The 26,117-nt window shown below is 36.3% G+C and overlaps 1 protein-coding gene and 1 pseudogene across 1 annotated transcript in view; both read right to left on the bottom strand.

Annotated features, from left to right (window-relative positions):
• LOC149156094 (protein BPS1, chloroplastic-like) overlaps window positions 1-2,014 on the bottom strand; it is a 146,199-nt pseudogene extending 144,185 nt beyond the window's left edge.
• Window positions 2,015-9,027: 7,013 nt separating this feature from the next.
• The window catches only part of LOC149156092 (cytokinin dehydrogenase 11-like), a 115,019-nt gene continuing 97,929 nt past the window's right edge, over window positions 9,028-26,117 (bottom strand). Inside the window, exons 3-7 of the mRNA XM_089444630.1 lie at window positions 11,881-12,335; window positions 10,427-10,554; window positions 9,896-10,162; window positions 9,508-9,772; window positions 9,028-9,410 (exon numbers count right to left, since the gene is read on the bottom strand). Coding sequence (XP_089300756.1) covers window positions 9,028-9,410; window positions 9,508-9,772; window positions 9,896-10,162; window positions 10,427-10,554; window positions 11,881-12,335 — 1,498 coding nt within the window. The remainder of the gene's footprint in view (window positions 9,411-9,507; window positions 9,773-9,895; window positions 10,163-10,426; window positions 10,555-11,880; window positions 12,336-26,117) is intronic.

Below are 26,117 nucleotides of genomic sequence, written 5' to 3'. Positions count from 1 at the left end.
AACGACCTCATACTTTAGGGGGCAACTGTTATAGACATTTTTGTGCCTTACAGCATAGAGCATGAAATGTCGATAATCTAAGGGATCCAAAGTCCCTAAACATGTTGTTATTACCCTTAGAGGAACAAGGTCAGCAAACCACAGCACTGCAAATCAGTTCTCCACTGAAAAACACTCAAAAACAGGTCAGTTTTGGATCAAAGCAGCTGCTCCACTAAGCATCTGCGCTGAATGTCAAAAGCTCTATGGTGTACCTGTGCTGCATAGCAAGTGCAACAAAGGCTACCTGCGCTGGGCGTACTTTGACATGTGGAGGAATCTTTTTCTCAATGTGCCAGTGCCCAGGAAGCTTCCAAAAAGACACTTGATCAAAAGATTCACCTAATGATGAGTTAAGAGCTTCTAAAACTCCAAGTGGAAGGTAGAAACTCCGAGTGAAGAGCTAAAGAACAACTGGAGTTGAAGAGGACAACAAGTCACACATCAAGCTGACTTATCTTCACTCCAAAACTCTATATAAGGATCTCATCCCATGGGATCTGGAGGCCGGAATTTAGTGCAAAGGATTGTTGTTGGTTTACAGTTGTGAGCATTGGGTGATTGCTTGAGGGAGGTGAAGAAGAGATTTCTCTCCGTCGGGAAGGTGATGCCGGATTGGACCTCTCATGGTTGTATCACCGCCTGAACCTTACTTCCATATATTAATAAAGCATTTGAGGTTCTTCTATTCGCATGTGTTTCAATGGTGTATTGTCTTACTTGCGTCTTTGATTTACGCTAATCCTTGAATCGATTATGAATGCATGCCTCTTGTAGTTTCCTTTTCTTGTCTTATTTGCAGGATCTCGTGTAGCTGGGCCCGTGAAAAGACTTGGATCTGGGAGCAAGCGGCAAACAAAGGAGATTGGATCGACCATTTGCGCAAGATATCGGTAAGTGGATATCTTCCTTCTATCTCTTGCATGTCATAAAGAAGAAACTTTAGATAGCTTTGCTTTCAGCTGTTGCTAAGGAACTGTCACCCTTAGAGTGGGTTAGGGTCATTACGAGTTGGATACTTTCCCCCACAACACTCCATCGCTTCTTGGGACATACAAGGTCGATCCTACTTAAAGATCAATGTGTACAATGTGATAATGAAATGGTCTATCATCCTTGCCATTACTCGTCAGTAGCTGTAATCAGAAAGAAACTTACAATAAATATTTATAGAAGTCTCTTTCGGTGTCCATGACCAGCTCATGCCAGGAAACTATTGTTTGACACAAATTGCATCAAGTAAATACGCAGACATATAGAATCTCACTTTCTCATCCTTGGACAGATTCCGGGTATTTGTCACATGGAATTTCAACTAATAAGCCAACAATTCCAACCAGTTGAATAGCCTTCCATCACTCATCAACTTGTCTAATAAAACTACCCAACCTTCAAGAAAGGTCTCTTAGTTTTCTTTCCCATATATTCGGCATGTAAAGATGATCAAGAACTAGTGGGAATTCCTGAGAGACTTTGCCTTGTAAACCTGATTGGTTGTTTGTCTAAAATTTGACGACTCTTTCACCCAGAGCTTCACTATATCTCTTGTGCTAATGTGGTTGTGGGTGGCATAGAGAAGTGTGTCTATGTGCCTTGTCAGCTGAGGTAAATGATACATCTAATGATAGTTCTCTTCCTTGAATGTGGCAAGATCTATGCCATTAGCACTGCTCAATGTTCTAGTCTCTGAATCTATTTGTGAGATAATCCAACTGATGATGTTCGAACATGGGAAGGTGGGGTACCTACATGCAGCATTGCAAAAGCCTAACCACTAGATATTGATATAAACCTGTTGGTCCTCTAAGTCTTCCTTGAATTTCTCTGCAAAAGTATCCTTGCTTTTCAACTTTATTCGCTTCTCAATGAACAACTGAGTGTCTACATAAACTGGCAAGTTAAATGAAACCCGTTCAACTGCTTCCCCATTACTACTCTCGATAGTTTCCTTTGACACAACTCCCTTGGAGGCCATGTTTACTGTACTTTCTAGAGATATGCTAAAAAAATGTTGTATTTGGAGACAAAAAGGACACTCATGGCATGCAAAAATCAGCTTAAAACCAAAATCACTTCAAGATAAGACCAAAGTAGCAAATTGGGCTAATTCTAGGAGATATTGCGCAATCCTAGTTCACGGAGGTGACTGTCTTCATGCTAGAACTATGCATTGCATAGTCCCAACAATTGGTGGGGGAGACTTGCTGACTGGAACTGTGCAATGCACAGTTCAGCCCAAGCACAGTCCAGAAGAGACTACACATTGCGCAGTCCTAGTGGCAAGGACTGGAGACTGGATCCTGGAACTGTGTTGTGCAGTTGGAGCCATGCTACGGAATCCTCTACGCAATTCCATAAGCCAAGCTTGATGCCTTGAGCTCCCAGAATTCACATTGCATGCAAGGGAAGCCCAGATCTTCCAAAGAGGAGTATGAAAATGAGCAGATCTGAACGATGATGAGGTGTTGAGTGCAAATATGACTGAGTGATGATCCATGAAAGTGAAACAAGTGCAATAATCAATCAAATTGAAGTAAAACGAAGCATGTGGAGGGGTTCATCGCAACGACGACCATTAGTGCAAAAACAGGGTAATGCATTTGACACTCGGGAAAGTAAATGAAAAACTTAAAACAACACTTCTACAAGCTAAAACAAGCTAAAATGATAGAATTTGTTCAACAAAACAAGTGAAACAACACTCTCAATATAAACAAACAAAAGCGATAAAAAATGACAAAAGACTACAAAAGGAAGACTTAATTGGAAAAGTGACAACGATCACACCGGAGGTTCCTTGATCTCCTTGGGAGTTCTAGAGCTCCAAATTCTCTCATTATATAGATTTGGCTAATTTAGTGTTTATGACACAAAGGACCAAAATCAAGGAGAAAACAAGACTTGACGACGATTTTCAAAATAACTCAAGTGTCTCCTCCGGGCTGCTAAAAATAGATCCCTATTTTCTAGGGATGTTTTTTCACTTTTTTATTTTTTTCTATTTTCAGGAATAGATGCCATGCATTGCCCAGAGAGATTGCATAGTTCTGGGAAGGACTGGGCAACTCACTGGCTCATGCACTAAGAAACTTATGAGGAAGAGGCTTCTGCACAATTTCTGGGTTCACGGCTCACTGTCAGCTTGAACTAACCAATTCTCGAGGGCAAGGCTAGTTTCCCTCAAGAATTGCATAGTTCTCAAAGGCAAGAATAGAACTAGATGGAAACCAAGTCAAGAAATCAGGTTGTTGGTTAAACAACAAATGCTTTAAGCAAGCACGGGCCATGATGCAAACGGTGAGGTTTAATCAAAGCAAAAGTACCTTGGTCAGTGCAGGATGAAATGATGTAATTTAGAAGGGAGGCTCCAAAAAAAGCATGGGAAAAAATTTGGAGGGTGGTTGTATGCACTACAACATATGTATAGACCTTTATGCGTTCATGCAAAGGGTCCAGAATTAGTGAATACTAGAGACTTGAATGCTTTTAATCAGTTTTGAAATGTCAACTTTTTTCAATACCATTTTCAGTGCTCATGTGTAATGAATTGTGGAATTTATGTTAGTACATGATTTTAATTACTTAATAAATTCCCCTGATTTTACTCTATGACTTGTGTTGTTTGATTCTGAGAGAGTGTTTGATAATTGTATTTAAGATTCCTTGTGAAAATTTTGCAATTTACATTTTTTTATAATAAGAAATTAAAGAATTGTAGATTCGCTTATTCCTAGTTGATCATTGTAATATAGTAGTCAAATGTAGGAAAATTTGCTCTTCTCTATGACATAGAAATTGTTATTGATTAACTTTAAATCATGCATGTGTAAATATTCCAGAAAATACTAAAAACAAATCGGTGGGTAGTATCAAAATCCAAAAATATTTTTGAATTTTTTATTTAAATGTTCAGCCAAAACTTATTTTTTCAATATTTTGAATTCAACTCCAATTAGGAATTTAAATTTCATGATATTATGCATAGTGTTATGCTCATTTAAACCTTTTAATTGTTGGTATTTAGATTGATTAAATCATTGGTTAAATGAGAATTTGTAATTGATATTGGTACATGCATAATGTATAGGAATTTGGAAAAATATGTCAAAGTGTCCAAGTGAGAATTGGTATGCACATTTGAATGGGCCAGTTGCTTCAGTTATTGGAGCTAGAATATCTATTGTTCTGTGTAGTAAAAGTCGACCAAATTTTCTAGAAATAGAATTTTGATTATCTTGCAAAATATTATATTCATGGTCATCAATGGCTCGATTGAACTATAGATCTTAGTTTAGTTTTAGTTTTCTATAAACAAAGAGACATTTTTTACAGATGTTATAAAGGCATACAAAAAAAAAATGAAACTTTGATCGAGCACATATTGACTTCTTCCAAGAGTTTTTTTTGAATTTGCCTAAAATTTCTTATTTAAATTGAATGTAAGGAAATCAATTTTTGTAGTCATAATTGTGATTTTATCCCTATTCACATTCATAATACATATAATATAGAAAACTTATCTATTTTTTGTTAAAATTGTTTATCACTATATATGGCACATTAAACTTACTATTATTTTGAGCATTGTTGTACAAGTTTTATCAACAAATATACATTGCACTAGGTCTCATTGCATTGTTGTCTTTTGTTATGTATGTGTGACATTATTTCCATGAAAATGGATATGCCGATAAGATGAAGCACAACGTGATAATGAATTATATGTTGAACCTCGGTTGCACACTAAGTATGCCCAGGGTCCCAAGAGAAAAGTTATTATACACAATGCTAACATGAGTTGGCCAAATACTTGCACATTTTCTTAGAAACTTATCTGTCAATTACTATGTTCTCGTATTCATTTGTGTCAAGTATTTTGAAATGAATACAACTACAGCTAGAGAACTCTGAGGTATCAGATTATTGTTCTAACACAGTAGGTCTTTTCACAACATCTATTATTTTTCCAACTCAATCATTATTCATGAAAAATGTTCTTCTAACAGCTGAATATAGAGACAAACTCAAATAATGTGCATTTTTTTCCACTTGACATTTCTTTTATACTTAGAAATGTGTTTCCATGTCTACGAATAGCTTCACTTTTTTTATCTCAACAAGACATACGATGTTTTTCCCAATCTGTTTAAATGCAATTGTAATGGACCAATCAATTTTTTCCATATAAGAACTGCAATATGTTTCTGCAAGATAGGAAACTAAAATAGATTCAGCATCTGCGTTTCCTTGCAACATTATGTTCTTGTATTCAATTGTCTCAAGTGTTTTGCTTTGAATACAATTGTAACTAGATATAAATTTATTACTAGATATAAATGTAAACACAAACATACAAGGAATATAGGCTTTGAGAATCAATTATTGAAATTCTAGGAAAACTTTGTGGTGTCATATAGCATATAGACTTATGATATCAATAACTGAACTGAGAGTCAAGAAAATAATTTCCATTATGCACACAGTAAACTCTTTCCATAGTCTATTGGACAGAGGCAAATCTAGTCTTCTATATTTCTTTGTTCCGTAATTATTTGGTATGAAACTTATAATCTAAATATTCACCAAATAATTTTCATTCTTGTTCTCATGTTTACAACAAGCTTTTTTTCCCTTTGTGTGTCACAAAATTAATAAAAATAAAAGACTTAAATATTTTTTTTCTTGAACATTTAAGTCACAGGTCGGTTTCAAAAAAAAAATTGTAAATAAAATACAAGCTCCCAGCCACCCGACCTTCTGACCATATGACTAGGAACTCGAGCTAACCATGATTCTTTTAATAAATAATCTAGCTGACTTAACGACCTCCACATTTCTGGACTGTTAAACTACACATCCAGATGAGTTCACCCGACTATGGTCTACTCCAGGTAACGATAGAATAAAAGAACCATAAAATAAAATAAAAAATATTCGACTGTCCCACCACCTAAATGTACATTCGAGTCACAAAAAAAAACCCCGTGACAATCCCAACAATAATCTTATGGTTTGCGTACTTTTAGAAACAATTACTGAAAATCAAGTCTCTGTTATTTGTTTGTTCTGCAATTTTTTCTTTTGTTCATGACAAAATGCACAAAAGAAAAGCCTTAAACATTTTTTTTTAAATTACGTCGCAAGTTTGATCCAAAAAATTGTATAAAATAAATACAACCTTCCAACTGCGTGACCTTCTGTCCACCTGACTACCAACATGGAGTGACTACGATTTTTTTTAATAAATAATTAGACTGACCTCCAACTTCAACATTGTCAAATCTGAAACTACCCTATTTCCCAACTTGAGCAATGCCCAACTATGAAACTACCAACCTAATGATACCATCGACCTATCAAATGACTTGTCCTTCTGACCAGCTGACTCAGAACCCTAAGTGACTAAGATTTTTATAAATAATCACTTGAACTCCCACCCTTAGTATTGCTCAATTGTCAAACTACCCAACCTCCAGACCTCAGCATTGCCTGACTATCAAGCTACTGGACTTTCCGACCTCAGCATTTTCCGACTATTAAACTACCCGACCTAATGAAACTGCCCGAGTATGGTATAGTGGTGCTCACGATGGAATAAGTGTCATAAAACAAAAAAACAGTCAACTTTCCAACCTCCCACCTTTCTGACCTCCCGACTGTACAATCATCCTAATACTAAGTCAGACATTGAATATAAAAATATTTTGAAAAAAATATAACCTCCCAATAACCGAACTTACCAACCACGCGACTAGCAGGTTGAAGTGACTACAATTGAATACTGCCCAACCTCCCAACCCTAGATTAAATGGATTTTGACATTAATTTTCTTATGTTGTTATTTAATTATTTCTCCATCGTCCCAACTCTCTGTTACACAACTCGTTTCTTGAACAGTGCAAATAATCCATGCATGATCTGCAATTGTACAATAAGAGAATCATGCTGAACTAATCACAAGTTTTCCCACCCACAGTCCTAACTGCAACATGATATACCTTATCCAATTCTTTCTATAAATTCAAAAAAATCCCCCTTTACTCCATAATGAACATCCTTTCTTATTTTTCAAGAATGGTTGTTCCATGGCCCTTTGGCTCTGCACCATGCATAGTCTTTAGTCGACATTTCTGCATTGTCTTCAAGGACCAGGTATATTGCTGCATGAAATACCTCCAGCTAATTTTCTCGATTGGAGGTTGCTCTCAGGAATTCACTATGTCTGTAAATTGAAACGAGCACCTCACCACTTTGTCGAAGCTATACTAAGACGTTCCATGGTGTTACCCCTTCTGAGCTTGAGTGATAGCTACATTGAGGGATTACAATCCATTAGCACTTATTTGCCTTTGGTTAGCGAATTACTTGCATGGTGGCACATGCGCTTCTGTAATTCTTATCTGATAGAAGCTTAGAGCCACCTTACATCGGGCTCCCATCTCACCTGCCACACACCAACTATTCTTGAATGCTCGTGAACTCTTTGAGAATCTCCTTGACACTTCTCATGAGTTACCAAGGCATTTGGCTATTGGAAGGGACTTCCAATCCTCATTGCCAAGCTCCCTGTGGCAGGAATGGAGGCTCGTGCACAATAAAGGCTATAGCCTGTAAAAGCACTACAACAAGACATAATCGGCTTGAGTACATTCATTTGATATTTCACAACAATGTTTTGTAAACAAATATCTTAATGTACACATTCAACGTCTTTGGTATAGATTTGTACGTTAATACAAAGAATCTCAGAACCCAATTGTTCTAACTAAACTTGTTTTGCAATTTGAATAGATCATTGAGGTTCTTAACTTCATTTATTGAATTTTTTTATGATGTCATTAAGCATTTACAAAAAAAAAGAATATGGGATTCTTCCTCAGTCTGAACTTTAGATACTCTGTAATTACTATTGTTTACTATATTAACTTATATATTTTTTCATGTAACCATAGGACACATGTTCCCATGCATAATCATATCATAATCAATATACAAATTCGGAAAATATCCATTCAGAGTTGCATTGATATATTCAAATCAACACATATTCAACTTATTATTTATCCATATCTATCACAATGAAAACACACGGTAACCCATGAATTGCAAATTGTAATCATACAATATTTATCTTTTCTTTTCTTTTCTTTTTTTGTAGTAGTAGAACTGAATCTTTCCATCTATCAACATTGTCTCTTCTAGATGCTTGTTTTTCTTTTGGAGCAAGTTTCGTGTCTGCTCCTTACAATTGCATCACCAGTCTTCCAGTGAGTCCATAAATTTTGTTACCTTTTGCTCCTTGTATTATTTCAGATAAGCACAAGCATGAATATTTTCCTAACGCAATTTAATTTCATAAACCATCTCCTTTACTTCATGGAGAACTAAGCCTTTAATGTCTATTGTCAAGTTCAGGTTTTTTATTTCCACAATAAACTATATCATCCCTACAGGAATTCTCCATTTTTAGCTCCACAATCCATGTCGTTACACTCAGTTATCTCTTTTTTTTTTATTCCAAACATTGCAACATATGTGAATTCTTTGTACAATGCATCTCATACAAGAACCTTTGGTGAGGCTATGACATAGACAACAAAACTTCTGAAAACTAATAACTAGCAAGTATCATTTTCTAGTGTATTTTCTTGTTTGTTGATATTATGCGAAATGAAGCAAATGGCAAACTATTGTAGTTGTTTCCTTATTTCTTTTAGCAAATGTCAAACTAATAACTATAAATATAAATATAAATATAAATATCAGTACACAATTAAACCAAAAAAACAACATAATTAAATGAACTAAAAACTAAATGCACATGTTTCATGAAACATGAATTATGTATACAAATAAAAGGTGACCTACCACCCCGTAATTTTTCTAAATGATATTATTTAATTAAAAACAAAATATTTACAAAATTTAACCTTCGTTCACAACATTATGTATGATGTACACTTCTGCCATTATCGTCAGATAAAAAAATTATAATTTAGGAAAGAAGAGACAAACAGAACTAGGCACAAGTACAATACAAGTTCGATATTGAATGGCAGAATAACTTATTCTGGGAAATATATTCTGTCCCGGAGACAAGATACCCTTTAGATCGAACAATCTCTTTCTCTTTACAAATCGCTTCCACCGACGTTTCCCGAAATGCTTCTCCCATTCTGTCTGAGTTTTATGACGACCAAGATATTGTTTCACAGGTATACCATTTGCTCTACAAGCCTCCAGAACCGCGTTATTTTGATTCAGAACGGCCTGTAGAGGTGGCCCCTCTGGATAAGGTTTGTTGAAACGGAGGAGCGATACGGCGTAGAAGATATCCCCCTCGGGAGTAACAGCGGACGTGCGAGGATCCCCACCTGGGCATGGTAACACAAATATGCATGTAAGCTTATAGCTAGGTTAGAGCAAATTGTTCATTGGCAATACGAGCATTTTAGTGGTGTGAGACTCACAAGCTTCTGTTGACAGGATACGCGAGCATGAATCCATCCACTCCTTTTATGAGTATCTTTTTAAAGATCTCGGAATCAAATTCTACCATTTTGCTCTTCGGCACGAAGAGATTGAGCCACGCGTGAGGCGCATACCAGATACCGCTTTCTCTCTCTGCTATTTCTTGGGGATGTACACGATAGAGAAAATCGAAGTATGAGAGGTCAGTGCTGAATTGTAAGCCCTTGATGAACCCAAGTTTGCAATGCAGCGATTCAATTATCTGCAGGCCGCCCGGCAATTATGATAAGCAATAAACATGTGCCTTGAACAGTAGTATGCAATAGATGTAATGAATTTAGAAGATCAGGGAACATGTGAAATAAAAGATTTTCCAAGGAGTAACCTTATCGGTGTCCACTCCAGGGTCGTAGTAGTGGGCAACCTCAATAGCGTACAGCAGCGGGCCTGCTGTGGATGGAATGAGAGAGGTATCGAAGGATTGATTGGGCAGAAGCGGTATGGAAGGCCAACCATTCATTGAATCATTGGCGTTAACCACAACGAGAGCTTCGATGTAATCGAATGTCTGTCCAGGTGGCAGAGAAATGAGGAGCTCCTGGTCGTGCATGAAGTCTTGGAGCTTCCAGGACACCAATCTAATCCATCTCGCCTGGACAAATCATATTATATCACTTTACATTAGCATAGGAAAGAATTCTTACATGTATATATTCTTCAAGTTATGAAAAGTTTTCTTTGTACAAAAATAAGATTCCCGAATTCGAATCTAAATTATAATTAGTGTTTTTTTATTATCTGGAGTGTGATAAGAGACACGAAAGATGACTGAGCGGGTTTGAAGGGGAAAAGACAAAATGATGAGGGAAGACAATTTTAAGATTGACAGCGTAGAATAGAAAAGGTCATTTCGTACCCTCTGAGGAGCACGTTCAAGAATGATTCTTGCTTTAGTAATCACTCCAAATTGACCCAATCCTCCAAGTGCACCAAAATAGAGATCAGGCTGCTTCTGCTCACTGCACGTTATGATTTCCCCTTTACCTGTAACGTCACATAACATCGAAGCGGTAGAATTTTTTAGCTGAAATTAACGAGATAAGATTAATTATATAGCATCCACCGCCGGAAATGTTTATTTCGTGGACAATGTAATGAAATGAAATAAATATTTATCAAGTGCCAAATTAATTAAATAAGGTCATTTTGTCCAGAAATTATTGAGTTTAGAGGGGTTTTACAGCTAGATCACCTCAGGATAAATTTAAAAATGGTAAAGCAAAATTTACAATAATAAATTAAAAATTAAAAAATACTTTGACAAATCAATATTTAGTACTTATTCTAATTTGAATTTTAGATCAATTTATATAAAGTAATTAAAAAAAATGATTTTTATTTTTTTATTTTTCACTAGAGTTGAATAATGACATGTAAAAATAACATTATTAATATAGATAATACCTATTCCATGTTTAGTTGAAATATAATGTTTAAAACAAAAATATAATAATAATAAAAGTAATATTTTATAAACTATATATTTTAATATCTATATTAAATTGTCAAAAACTTAGTTCAAGTGGTATAGTTTAAGATTTGTGTTCCAAGTAACATTGTGTCTAGTGAAATGTAATCATTATTGTTATATATTTGAAATAACAAAATTTTATATAAAGAAAATAAAGTAATTTAAATTTAAAAATTTAAACTATTTTAGCATTATATGTACATAGATGCTTTCAAATTTAAAATATGGGAAATTTTTGAAATTCTTTCCATATGTATGTAGTATTTTAAAAATTATTAATAACAAAAATAGTTATATGTATATATATAAATATATGTTTTCTATTTGAGATAGAGAGTGTCAATCATAAATAAAATATTTCAATGTCAATGATGTATATATTATATAAAACAAGTGCAAAAAAAAAATTAAAGTCAAAACATTTTATTAGTGTGTTTGTCGGAACCAACATAAATCCATCTTAACTCTAAATCTACAGAACCTCTAGAGAAATCAAATCTATCAAGATACAAACATTTCTTCAAATTTTTACATTAAAAAAAATACATCATTAATTACAATAAATGTGTGCTAATATAAAATTATTTTATAAGAAAAAAATTTATATTTATATTTCCTTTAAATATATCTTGAATTCAATTCGTTAGTTCATAACCCTTATATATATATAAACATGGTATTCATAAATAAAATTTTAAATAACGATGCTATAAAGCATGAACCATTATTATATTTATTCATCTAATTTTCTAAAAAAATTTAAACTAAAGCATTTTTAAGCGTAACTTTTGACAAAACAAGATGGGTAATCAAACCCTTGAGGTTGATTTCGTAAGAACCTGTAACGATTTCTAGCTGCAACACATTGCTAGTTTGCGGGCCAAATCGATACGTCTGCCCACTTATTCCAGCATTGGACAGAGTCCCCCCAATGGAAAGATCAATATAATCAGTCCATGACCGAGGAGCAAGTCCTACACCCTCTGTACCCCTCATCACATCAACCCAAAACTCACCTGCCATTGCATCCACATAGGGAGCATCTGCGTCGTTTTCGTAAACAATATGCATTCCTTTGAGTGAATTCATGTTCACCACAATTCCATTCAATGACATAGCCTGCCCACCGATGGAATGGCCATTCCCTCGCGCAGCGATTGTTAAATTGGGAGACGTAGCTGCTATCCTTATCAGCTTACTGATATCCTCCGCTGAGGCTGGAGAGAGAACAGCGGTGGGTTTGTTGTGATATATGCCTCCAAAATCCTTAGATGCCTCTTGTATCGAAGGTCCCCTGTGTTGGGTATTTTTGATGGGAAAATACCAAAAACAAACAAAATAACCACCACAGAGACAGTGCTCTGTTTCCTCTGTCCAGAATCTTTAGACAGGGAAGCTTTTAAAAACTGATTAACTCAGAACAGTCCATTACACAGTCACAAAAAAAACTTCTATTGATTTAAAACAAAAGAACTGATACAAACTTCATCCTCTGCGCAGAGAGGGATTCACCGGGAGAACTCTGTCTCACTTGCTTTTGGTTCCACTACTGTGGATATTACAAAAGGAATTTCCTACTATTCTCTGGTTTTGGGATGGCCAATAATCATTACAATTCTTCTCTGTTCAATTTTTACCGCACTGTTGTGCGTTCAATACAACAAAAAAAAACTCACCACTTTCAACCGTGCGCAGGCACAATACATAAAAACTACTGCACGTAGGCTTTTTTTTGACAACGTATATAAAAAAATATATAAAAAAAAACATAAAACGTATGCCCATAACCATATTAAAGGGCCTCCACCTAAATCTACGTAAAACATTAAAGACCATAAATTCAACTACGGCGGTCAACCTATAAGACTTTCAATCCACGCAAAAATGTGATTTGACGCAGGCCCGTGCACCTTCAGGAGATCGACGGCGGAGATCGCGCGCCCAGCTGATCCGACGTGGTTCGCAAGCCAACCTCGGGCAAATGAAACGACCTTTAGCGGCCGGGGAGCAGGCGGTATTGGCGTTTGTACAAGGGACGCGTGGCGGAGTTTGATTGTGTCGGAGCCCTTCATACAGAAACAGCCTTTTGCCAAAGGCGGTGTGGGGAGACCGGGGCGGTTTTACCAAAACTGTCGCGCTGTTTAAAATTACAAATTTAGCACTCCCCTTTAATTTTAATAGCCGCACGTTGTCATTCCCAAGAATTTTCTCAAAAATTCGAAACTCTTCTGAACCCGTGGCTTTGTCAAGATGTCTGCAACCTGTTCCTGAGTCCTGCAATGTTCTAGGACAATTTCTCCATTGTTCACTAATTCTCTGATGTAGTGAAACCTTGTATCAATGTGTTTCGTTCTCTTATGAAACACTGAATTCTTTGACAAAGCAATAGCTGAGCTATTGTCACAAAAAACCACTGTCGCTTTTGCCTGCTCTTGGCCTAAGCTTCTCAACATCCTTCTCATCCAAACTGCTTGACATGTTGCTGCTGTCGCTGCCACATACTCAGCCTCTGCTGTAGATAATGCTACAATGGGCTTCTTCTTAGAAGCCCATGAAATGGCTCCTGAACCCATGTGAAAAATATAACCGGAAGTGCTTTTCCGATCATCTACACTTCCAGCCCAATCGCTATCAGTGTATCCAACCAAATCTGAATGTTCTGAGGCATGATATAAAATTCCAAACATTTTGGTACCTTTAACATACCTCAAAATTCTCTTTGCTGCCTGCCAATGTGCCTCCTTTGGCCTCTCCATGAATCTGGAAATTAAGCTAACAGCATACATAATATCAGGTCTAGTTGTTGTTAAATACATAAGGCTCCCCACAATACTTTTGTACAAACTAGGATTAAAATCCTTGCTGCTGTCCTCTCTGCTGAGCTTTAATCCCATTACTGTGGGAGTGATTGCTGCCTTGCACTCTTGCATGTTAAATCTGCCCAAAACTTGATTTACATATCTTGCTTGAGATATAAAAATTCCTTTTTCATTTTGATCTACTTCTATGCCTAAGAAGTATCTCAACAAACCCATGTCAGTCATTTCAAATTCATCCTTCATGACTGATTTAAAATTCTCAATAAGATAAATATCATTTCCAGTGAAAATAACATCATCTACATACAAGACAACAATCAAAATTTTACCATCCTTTTCTTTGATGTAGACGGTGGGTTCTCCTTCACACTTGTCGAATTCTTTATCCAATAGATATGAATCTATTCTATTGTACCATGCTCTTGGCGCTTGCTTCAGCCCATAAAGAGCTTTCTTCAATTTGCACACTTTGTGCTCTTCTCCTTTCTTCTCATATCCGAGAGGCTGTTCCACATAAACCTCTTCCATTAACACTCCATTTAGGAATGCTGATTTCACATCCATTTGGTAAACTTTCCATTTGTTTTTAGCTGCTATGGACAGCACTGCTTTCACGGTTTCCATTCTTGCAACTGGTGCGAAAGTCTCCTCATAGTCTCTCCCATACTGCTGCTTGTAGCCTTTGACAACCAGCCTTGCTTTATGCCTTTCAATCTTACCTTCAGCATTGCTCTTGGTCTTGTAGACCCATTTCACACCAATGACTTCTTTGCCTTTTGGTAACTCAACCAAATCCCATGTTTTGTTTCTCTCTATGGCATTGATCTCCTCATCCATAGCTTCTATCCATTTCCTATCTTTAATTGCTTCTTCGAAATGAATAGGATCATCAACATGACAAAACAAGGCAAATAAGGAATTCATTCCTTCTTCATAAATGTCACTTAGATTTCTAAACTTCTTACCTCTTTCATTTGGTGTGCAAGTGCTTGAAGATGCACTTGAATTTCCTCCTTGTAGTGTGCTTGGAGAAGCACTTTCATTTATCCTCAATGGTGTACCTTGCTGTTCTTGTGTTGGTGCTGCTGTTTGGGGATTCATTTCAGCCACCTCCTCTTCATCCTCATCATGAGACAAACAGTTTTTAACATTCACTGTTTTCTCTATGCTTCCATCCCAAGCTTCTTCTTCAATGAATTGAACATCCCTGCTGACAAAGAACTTCTTGGTAGATGGGATGTACAGCCTGTAGGCTTTGGATTCATCACTGTATCCAACAAGGATACACTTCTCCCCTTTGTTGTCCAACTTCTTCCTTAGCTTATCTGGAATGTGTGCATAGGCCACACATCCAAAAACTCTCATGTGTGTGACTCCTTGCTTTCTCCCACTCCATGCTTCTTCCGGCACTTTGTTCATGACTACTTTTGTAGGACACCTGTTCAGTATATAAACTACAAAATGTACAGCTTCAGCCCAATACTCATTTGGCAAATGCTTTGCCTTCAACATGCTCCTTGCCATCTCCATGATGGTTTTGTTCTTCCTTTCAGCAACTCCATTTTGCTGTGGGGTGTACCGAGTTGTAAACTGTTTATGTATTCCATTTTCTCTACAAAACTTTAGGAATTCATTGGAGATATACTCACCTCCTCTATCAGTTCTCAAAACTTTTATATGCAGCCCGCTTTGGTTCTCCACAAGTGCTTTGAAATTTTGGAATTTCTCAAACACTTCACTTTTGTTTTTAAGGATATATGCCCAAGTTTTTCTTGTAAAGTCATCAATGAATGTTAAGAAATATAGGCTGCCTGCTAATGATGGAGCTTGCATCGGTCCACATAAATCTGAGTGGATGATCTCTAAGGGTGCCTTGGCCCTTATGCTTTTCCCTGATTGAAAACTTTCTCTATGTTGTTTGCCCAATATACGACCTTCACAAAGGTTGTCCGGCTTCTCTATCAATGGTAATACTCTTACCATTCCTTTCCTACTCAACAAATTTAGACCTCCAAAATTTAGATGCCCGAATCTCAAGTGCCATAACCAGTTCTCATCCTTTGGCACGCTTTGGAAGGCCTCTTGGGTGACTGCTGCCATTTCCCTTTTGTTCTTCATGTCTGCCCTGATCCGGAGAGGGAACATCCTGTTCCTTGTCATCTTCACTCAGCAATGCATCTTTTGCTGGGTGCTATATCCTTAATGGTGCACACATCTTTTACAAAGTAAACATTGTAACCCTTTTGGATAAGCTGTCCAACACTCAATAGGTTACATCTCATTCCGAGGACATAGTAGACATCTGCTATGGTTTTCCTTTCTCCTTGCTTTGTAAATATTTTTACCTCCCATTTTCCCATAACAGACACTTTACTATTAGTTCCTAGTGTGACCTCTGATTTCAAATTTTGATTTAAGGCTGAGAAGAGGGCAATGTTTCCTGTCATATGGTTGCTGCAACCTGAGTCTAAAACCCATATGTCTTCACTATGTGTTTCAGCCATGTTACAAGCTAACATGACATTTTCTTGACTACTGTTTTCTCTTGTAACATTTTCATTTTGTCTGATGTTCATATCATGCTGTTTCTTTCTACAATCACTAGCATAATGTCCATACTTTTTGCAATAATAGCATTGAACATTAGATTTATCATACCTTTGTCCTTGAGCCTCATACTGATCTCTTTGTTGGCTGCTGCCTTGACCTTGGTTCTGATTTGGATTGCTGCCTCTTCCTTGTGCATTTGATGGGCTGTTCCTTCCACCTCTGTTCTGGCTTCTGCCTCTTCCTCTTCGGTTTCCTCTTCCTTGACCTCTTCCTCTTCCAAAGGACATCTGGGTCTTGAAGGTTTGCTCAAGAGATGAGTTTTCATTCCTACTCAACCTCTGCTCATGTGTTATCAGTGATGCATGTAGTTCATCAACTGAATAGTTTGAGAGATCCTTTGTCTCTTCAATGGTGGTGACTATGGCATCAAACCTTGAGGGTAAAACCCTCAATATTTTCTCCACAATCCTTCTATCTTCAATGGTTTCTCCATGAGTCCTCATTTGTGTGATTACACCAATCACATGAGTGAAGAATGAGTCAATGTTATCTGACTCCTTCATGTTCAAATTCTCAAAATCCTTTCTCAGCAATTGTAGTTTTGTTGTCTTCACTCTCTCCATGCCTTGATAGGCTGTCTTGAGGGTTTGCCATGCTTTATGTGATAATGTAGCTACTGTTATCCTTGGAAACAAACTCTGGTCCACTGCTAGATACAACAACATACGGGCTTTTGAATCCTTCTTCTTATTGCTCTTCAGCAGATCCTTCTCTCCCTGAGTTAATGCATTGAACTCATTTTCATCTGCTGGTTCTTCAAACCCAGATTCAACTATTTCCCATAAATCTTGAGAGGCAAACAGGGCTGTCATGGTTATTGCCCAATAGTCATAGTTCTTCCCATTAAACTGTGGGAGCTGGGTGTTAAACATACCCATGCTTGTGCTTGTCATTCCTTGCATTTTGAACTAAGGCTTTAAAACCTTGACTGTGTGTATAAACACTGACTGTTCCAACAGTAACAAACAAGATAGCTATGAAGAATACCTGAATCCTTCGTTGTCTGAGTCTTCTGTCTGCCTGAGAAGTTTTGCTGCAGCAACAACCTTCTCCCTTCAGCTTCTTTAACTTCTTTAAAGAGCCTGGACCTGCTCTGATACCACTGTTGGGTATTTTTGATGGGAAAATACCAAAAACAAACAAAATAACCACCACAGAGACAGTGCTCTGTTTCCTCTGTCCAGAATCTTTACACAGGGAAGCTTTTAAAAACTAATTAACTCAGAACAGTCCATTACACAGTCACAAAAAAAACTTCTATTGATTTAAAACAAAAGAACTGATACAAACTTCATCCTCTGCGCAGAGAGGGATTCACCGGGAGAACTCTGTCTCACTTGCTTCTGGTTCCACTGCTGTGGATATTACAAAAGGAATTTCCTACTATTCTCTGGTTTTGGGATGGCCAATAATCATTACAATTCTTCTCTGTTCAGTTTTTACCGCACTGCTGTGCGTTCAATACAACAAAAAAAAACTCACCACTTTCAACCATGCGCAGGCACAATACATAAAAACTACTGCACGTAGGCTTTTTTTTGACAACGTATATAAAAAAAACATAAAACGTATGCCCATAACCATATTAAAGGGCCTCCACCTAAATCTACGTAAAACATTAAAGACCATAAATTCAACTACGGCGGTCAACCTATAAGACTTTCAATCCACGCAAAAATGTGATTTGACGCAGGCCCATGCACCTTCAGGAGATCGACGGCGGAGATCGCACGCCCAACTGATCTGACGTGGTTCGCAAGCCAACCTCGGGCAAATGAAACGACCTTTAGCGGCCAGGGAGCAGGCGGTATTGGCGTTTGTACAAGGGACGCGTGGCGGAGTTTGATTGTGTCGGAGCCCTTCATACGGAAACAGCCTTTTGCCAAAGGCGGTGCGGGGAGACCGGGGCGGTTTTACCAAAACTGCCGCGCTGTTTAAAATTACAAATTTAACACCCTGAAAATTATAGGACCCTCGAATTCTGCTGCTTCAAGCAGTTGGCATAATTGGCAATCGAGGTGGCCAGAGTTCTCACAATCTTCATATATGCCATCCCTTCTTAATCTCCTTAATAACGAAATCAACAAGAAAACGACCAGCCACCTCTTCTGCATCACTGATGGCTCACGACACACATAACAGAAGGATTATTCAAAACTGTAGTACATTCCTGCTCATATTTATAGAGATATTCTTCTTCTCGTATCTCTGGAGGAAGTCAACCGAAATGAGGGATTTATAAGATGTATAGCTCAGCAGATCATGGCCGAGATTTAGTCTCATCAGCGTCCTGGCTATTTCAATCATAGTTATCTAATTCGCCCGAATCCGCGCAAAGTGTTCGGAAATTTGTCCATTTGATTCGATCGGCGAATAGTTCGTAGGAATTCGATTCGCTTCCTTAGCAGTTTTTTTTGTTTGAATAAGTTAGAATGCCAGGCAAGTTCGGAGTTATGCCTTGACTTTCTAGGCGGAAATGAAACTCAGTTATTCTTTAACATTATGATTATGAGGTATCGCTTTGCTCTAGTTCTTAATATATTGAAAATTGTGTGTATTTAAAAAGGAAAATATAGAAAATAGAAATAATTGTGAAATTAATAAAAAATATTTTTTCAATTTTATTTTTATTTTGGAGGGTTGGAAAGTCAAGAATGTAGGAGTTTGAAGCGTTGGAAAGTTGAAAATAGGAAAAAAGAAAAAAGTGAAAGTAGATTACTACTCATTTTTTAAATATATTTTTATTTTGACAGAATTTACATAAATAAATAAATTTAGAATAGTGATTTTTTAAATATGTATTTATTTATTAAAAGAGTTGTCTATCGAGGCGGAGGAATTACCTGGACGGCCGGTCAAAAATGGCCAGAATCCGGGCAAAAAAATTCAAAAAATCTTGTAGTTGTAGTATTTGAATCATGTTTCAGATGGTGGAAATAGATTCAGCACCATCAAAAACCCCTAGGGCACCTAAAATTATCAAGCTTGACAGCTTTTACTTGGATTTTCAAAAATTCTTACCAGATTTTTTCAAAATATGGCCATAATTTCCATAACTTTCAGGATAAAAAGCATAATCCTTAGACTACAACTTTATTAAATAAGAATTTTGGACATACTAAAAAGCCATTTTATATTTTTTAGAATTTTTAGATTTAAGTTTTTGGAAGGAAGAGTAAGTTTGGATTTGTAATTTTTTTAAAGATGAATTGTATTTCTAAAACTATTATATGATATAGAGTTATTAAAAATTATTGAAATTTTTAAATAAATTAAGAAAAAATAATCAGAATAAATTATTTTTAGGAAAAAAAAGTATATGTATTCCAACTAAAATGTATATTGTAAAAAATTTTCTAAATTAAAATTTTTTAATTCGAATTTTTATTAAATTAAAATTTTTTAATTCGAATTTTTATCTTACCATATAAAATTCAAATAGAAATTCGAATTTGAACTATGATTTCAACAAAATTTAACCTACAATAAAATGCACAGCTAACGTACACACCCGAATAACATTATTTTTCTTTCTACGAATCCCAATAACATGTCAGCTGATTTTCTTTTGATAATGCCAAATTGCCAATGCCATAGTCTAACGAGAGGCAGAGGAGTTGTTCAGAAAGTTATGGAAATTCTGGTAATATTTAGAGAAAATCCGGTAAGGATTTTCGCAAATCTAAATTATAGTTGTTAAACTTCAAAATTTTAAGTATTTTAAAAGTTTTTAATGGTGTTGAATCTATTTCGACCATCAAAAACACGATTCAAACACTGCCTTTATAAGATTTTTTGAAATTTTTTTACCCACATTCCAGCCACTTTTGGCCATCGAAGCAATTCTTTCGCCTCTGTAGACACTCCATTGCCAATAACATATTCAAACTAGCGAGTCCTTAATGTGGAAAGCGCATACACCTGTTAAGTCTCTTGCTAGCGGACATCCTTTGATTGCAGATTCCCCAAATAATTGGGAATCAGATGAACATAGGCTGAGTCAATTTTTTGACTGCACCGATGTCCATCCAATTCAGAATATTCTAAGAATCTACAATCTCACAGCTTGCGAGCTAGTTAGCTAGTTTGTCAGCTTGCAATCAAGTGAATGGAAGGATGGCTGCCTCTCTGCCCGGCCGCGTCAAAATTAGATAGGAAAAGGAGGGACCCACCTGTGCAATTCATGTCGGCGTGGAATTTGGACATTGCGTTGCGTTTAAAATGTGTCTTTAACTTTTAAGATCATTGACTACGTTCTTATATTTATTTTTTAATTATATTTGATAATGACGTAAATTAACAGACATGCAGTGTCTATTACTCAACCCATGTCGAGAGAGTCTGTCAAATTTGTATATATATATTAAGGAACTCGCTGAGTTAACCAATTAAATTTTAGGTGAATGAAGAATCTTCATAGATTTTGTCACCAGCTGGGTCATTTGAAGTATTTGATTATGAAGTAAATTAATAAACCTGTGGTGCCATTTAGTCCATCTCTATGTTAAAATTTGTAATTTTTCCTTTGTTTCGGACTATATGATTTGACAAATCAAAATTTTTCGCCTTCCAATTTTGATAGATTTTATGTCTATCTTGATGGATTTTGTGTATATCCAGGCAAATGATTTTACAAATTAAAATTCTCTCATTTGAGAATTATATATATATATAATATGATTTAACAAAGTTCAAATTTTCATCATTTAAAAATTTCATACATATTTGATGTACATATTGATAAATTAGATATTTATATCTTGATAAATCTATATTTTAATGGAATTTATGTATATTTTGATAGACTTTATGCGTATGTAGATCTTTAAAATGAGACAAAGCTTTGATATTAAAAATTCCATATATGAAATTGAAGGGGAAACTCACATTCGCAAAATTTTGAGCAAATTCGGCTATTTTTTTATTAGAAAAAAAATCTACTCACTACAAATTTAGACCATTTTAATTGAAGTTTACCCTCGTCAAGGCACCCGGTTGAGTCTTAGTTGTCTTAAATTTAAACCATTTTAATTGAAGTTTACCCTCGTCAAGGCACTCGATGGAGTCTTAGTTGTCCTTTGACTTTCTTCGAAATTTGGGACTCTACTAGGCGATGTAGGGATACAAGGGTCAAATTTTAGTCCGACGAGCCCTCAAGAGGGTCCCACAAAGTGACATTAAGAAAATGAGAGTAAAAAGTAATTTTTTTTTTAATTAGCATTTATTGAAGTGTAAAGTGTATATTAAAATTTTATAGAAAGGAGTTTTAAGGATACAATTTAATTGGTATTTGAAGTAATCTGAATATTGAGAAAAATTAAGAGATGTAAAGTAAATGCAAAAGTTGTAAGGGAGCTGTTGGATATACAAATTCTTATTTTAATGTTATTGGTTAAAAAAAGGGTCGTAATGATTTTTTTTTTTTTTCATATTATATTGATTTTATAATGGTAATGTATACGATTTGAGTGAGAAATGAGTAAATGTTAAACTTAACACTATGGAGTTCATGTCCAATCGGATTTTATGAAGTTTAAACATTATAAGGTTGATGTTTTTAGGGTTATACAATGTCTTAATTTAATGTTAATGGTTTAATGAAAGAATAGTTGTAATGATTTTTTTCACATTATATGGATTATACAATGGTATTTCATAAGATTTGAGTGAGAAATGAGTAAATAGAGTTATAGGGAAATTTGTTTTTGTAAAGTTTAAATATTATAAGTTTTAAATATTACTTAGTTGGTGGGAGTGAAAAATTAAAAGTTTCATATAGTTATAGAGTCAAGCTAGTTAGGTCTATTCTATATTGTTTAAGGGAAAGTGGTATTGGTGACTCATGGTATTACATGTAATGAAGCCTATAGAAAAGCTAAGAATCTTTCATTATAATATGTCTTTTGGCCCTATAATAATTCTATTACAATATCATTTTTCCCAGTTGGAGTTTCCCAATATAAATTGTGTGTCATGATTTATATGTTTTTTATCTATGTTTATTATTCTTAATTTATTTCTCTCTATTGCATTTCTTAATCCTAACAACTTGAATTAGAGTAAGTGGATCCACTACTCCTAAAAAGGTAAGGTTTGTGGCTAACCAGATCTAAAAATCTAAGTGGAGCCTTTGGAAATTTGACCTCCTTAGATTTGTTGTAGCCATCTTATTTAAGCGTGCATGTTGTATTGCAATAGCCCACGGAGTTATCTCTCTCAATGATAGAGATGACGTAGGATCAAGTTGTGAGATGAACCACTTGGATAGATATGAGGGTGCTAGGTGTACTTGTATGCTTGTTTGATGTTGCTAGAGATGTTAAATCTTCGATTAAGGAGGAATGTGCAAAGAAATATCAAAATGTGAGATAGTTGGAATCAAACTATGACTAAGAAATGTGTGTAGCTATATAGATGTGAGATAATCAATGAGTCAGAAGGAAGTACCTCATTGTTTTAAGAATTTGCAAGCAAAATATGTAGTATGAGCTTTTGTAGCACATGGTGGGAGATGACCATGGCAAGGTGAGAGAACAAATGAATTTGTAAGTGTTGGTTAAAGAAGCAATGACCATTCCAAGTGATCTAGAGGATGAAAAAAAATTATTACTTTGAAGATGGAAATTTTTAACTACATGTAAATGGGAATACAACTGTAAGATAGGGCATGAGGCTGAGGCATGTGCACCCCTGGTAAAGTTGTTAGGTCCCTATAATACTAGTGTATCCCCTTTATTTTTATTGTTAGTATATCCCCCTATTGTGATTGTTGTGTCCCATAGAAACCCACTATTGTTATTGTTGTGTCCTTACATTATTATTGTTATGTGGGGTCTAATTATATTATGACCCCTTACACTCCTATATATACCAAGGAGGTCATGTCATTTGAATCATCCAAGAATTGTTCATTTATGTGATGTAAAGGATGCTTCCCCCTTGAAGAGGTTAATTTTCATGTCGTTGATATATCTTTTCTTTTGTTTTATGATATGGTTGCATAACATTTGGTATTAGGTTCTAGGATTTTGCTGCTTCAAATAGTCCATCTTGGCATTTTAGCTATAACGTTTTTCCTATGAAGCTTCAAAAACTAAAATTTAGACCACATGAAGAAGAAATATTTTTGAACTTCTTGTAGAAGTTTTAGATCTTGGTTTGCTATATTCTTTTGTATATGCCATGAAGAAGTTAGGGTTTTTCATGCCTTTAGTCTCGAATAGTTAACCTAGGGAAAATCATCATGACTTTCTCTTGTGTTGATGGTGCTAGATTCGCCAACATGTCAGGGGATCTCCCCAGTAAGAATTCCCAACTAGACCTCCAACCGTTTGTAGTAGGAGTCCCAACAATGGGTAGTACAGTATCCCCTTGACTGCGGTTGCATGTAGAGGTAAGTAATATGTGCTTGTTGGAATCAAGGGTGTGACCTTGCAGCAAGTCGAGGAAGGTGCATGAAGGCTCTAACACATGGAAGGGGGGAAGAGTGTGCCCCTTAGAAACCTGTGATAGCATGTAGCTTGAAAGGGAACATATAAGCATAAAGACATCATGAGATGGAAAGCTGGATAGCCGATGATCCAAAGTGATGGATAATATTAACAACACGCTTCAAAAAGATTCATACAAACACATATGGAATAGTCCATACATACATGTGTAAATTATTGCTACATACATCATTAAAGTAACCAGGATAGCCGAACTACAATAACAACATATGCATGCAACATGTTGGCTTTATTATATTAAAAAAGTGAAAGATCCAATCATACAAACAACCATGACTTCCACTAACCCCGATAGCGGAACATTACATTCATTGTCACCTGCTCCTCCAAAGAAATGTACTAGCTTTGCGCTGTGGAGAAGCCAAGGCTCGTTACAATGAACTTCAAGATTTCTCTAAGTTATACCTATAGGAAGCTTGCCTCCCAAAAGCCTCTACAATGAGTTATGAGGTTTTATAAATAGCAAAGGGTGGGGCAACCCTTGACATTCTCCTTTGTGACTCTTCACCTACCCTCACGACTCTTCAAATTATACATGACTATTACATTCTACTCTTGACACTTGGTATTTCTCTTTACAACATGTTTACAATACAATATGCACATGTACCCATGTGAGACAAAAATGGGCTTGATTAAGCCATGCAAGACATCAATAAGACTCACACAGTTGTGGGAATACTAACTCTTTGACATCCTCTCGATGATGAATAGTGGCAAACGGATGACAAGATTCGTAGTCCATTATGGTGTCTGCATACTTTGTGGTGACATCTTGTGAAAGAAAAATATTGCCTCTTTTGCATCTGGGTACATTGATTTGGCACTTTTGTCTAACTCATTAAATAACATGCGCATCATGGTCATGAGTGCAGTCAGATCGGTGACATATTAGTGCATAGTGTCTGCGTTCATTTGAAGGTCTATGTTGGTGGCTATTCACATCAACTAATCAAAGTACATGTCCACCTCCAGTCAGACTTGGTTCTTTGTCTTCGCCTCGGAGTGTGCCAATGGATCGGATCGCATGCGTGCACACAATGACATCCATGCTCTTGAACACTCATGCATTTGAATCTTGTAAGTTAGTGATGAGCTGGGGGAGTTCCTCATAGTTCTGGATCTGAATTTGGATGCATGCCTTCAACTCCACTTCTGTTGCCTTCATCATATTTGGAAAGTGTAATGGGGCTCTCTTGTACCTCATTGTCAATACCTGCATGTGATCAACAACAATGTGTATGTTTGATAAGATGCATGCTCTCCTAGCATAGCACTACTGCCAATCGTTAAGATGGACAACTGACTTATGCACGGTGACAAACCTGGAGTAAAACATCCACATGACTATCTCGAGAGATGATACTTCATCAAGTATCACTTTCCTTAGCTCTGCTCTGGCAGATGCTGTAGCTTTCTCTTATCCGTGCTTGGCCGCTTGTAGCTCCTTAGCCATATGCTCATTCTTGGGTGTCAAGAATCTAATTCTTCAGCTGGTGGCTTCTACATATGCCCTTGTAGCATTGGTCAATGCAACTAGATGTTTATGCACATCAGTCACGATCACTCATTCTTCAAACTACGCAAGAAATACATGGACATTCAGAGTGGGAACTCTGCACGATTGTAATACTCTATGGTGTGACTTGTCGAAGGATATGTTGTGCACATATGCTTTTGGATTGTCCTCAAGGATTTCAGTGTCTCCTTGATCACTTGAAACTTTATCTACTTCTGCATCTGGTGAAGCCAGTGGGGTGACCTCTTGGTTCATAGGCATGAGGTCAATGTCCTGATCTAACTCGGGCTAAACCACATTTGTGTTCACTTGTTCCAACATCTGTTCAATCTCTTGAACAAAACCCTTCTCACACAACTGGTCACCCTGTTTGCTATCTACCAGCTATTGAAATGAATCCATAACCTCTATGGGCATAGTTTCATCAATATGTGCTTGTTGCACCTCTTGTTGTTCCTCTTCTTGCTGTGATTCCTTCTCTCTTCTGCGCAATTCTTGTTCTTCCCTTAACTGTTTGTTTAACTCCTACAACTCCTTTTCTTCTTCATCCATCTTCTGCTTCTACCTATGCCTTTTCATGATCCTTCTGTTGTGTTGTTGCCTCTTCACCTCAATCT

The sequence above is a fragment of the Pinus tabuliformis genome, chromosome 9 (assembly GCF_031772625.1).
Source record: "Pinus tabuliformis cultivar Carrire ecotype Pingquan chromosome 9, CPIR1, whole genome shotgun sequence".
Classification (NCBI taxonomy): Eukaryota; Viridiplantae; Streptophyta; class Pinopsida; order Pinales; family Pinaceae; genus Pinus; species Pinus tabuliformis.
The sequence above is the reverse complement of the archived record's forward strand: the minus strand, read 5'-3'. Positions and strand labels throughout refer to the sequence as shown.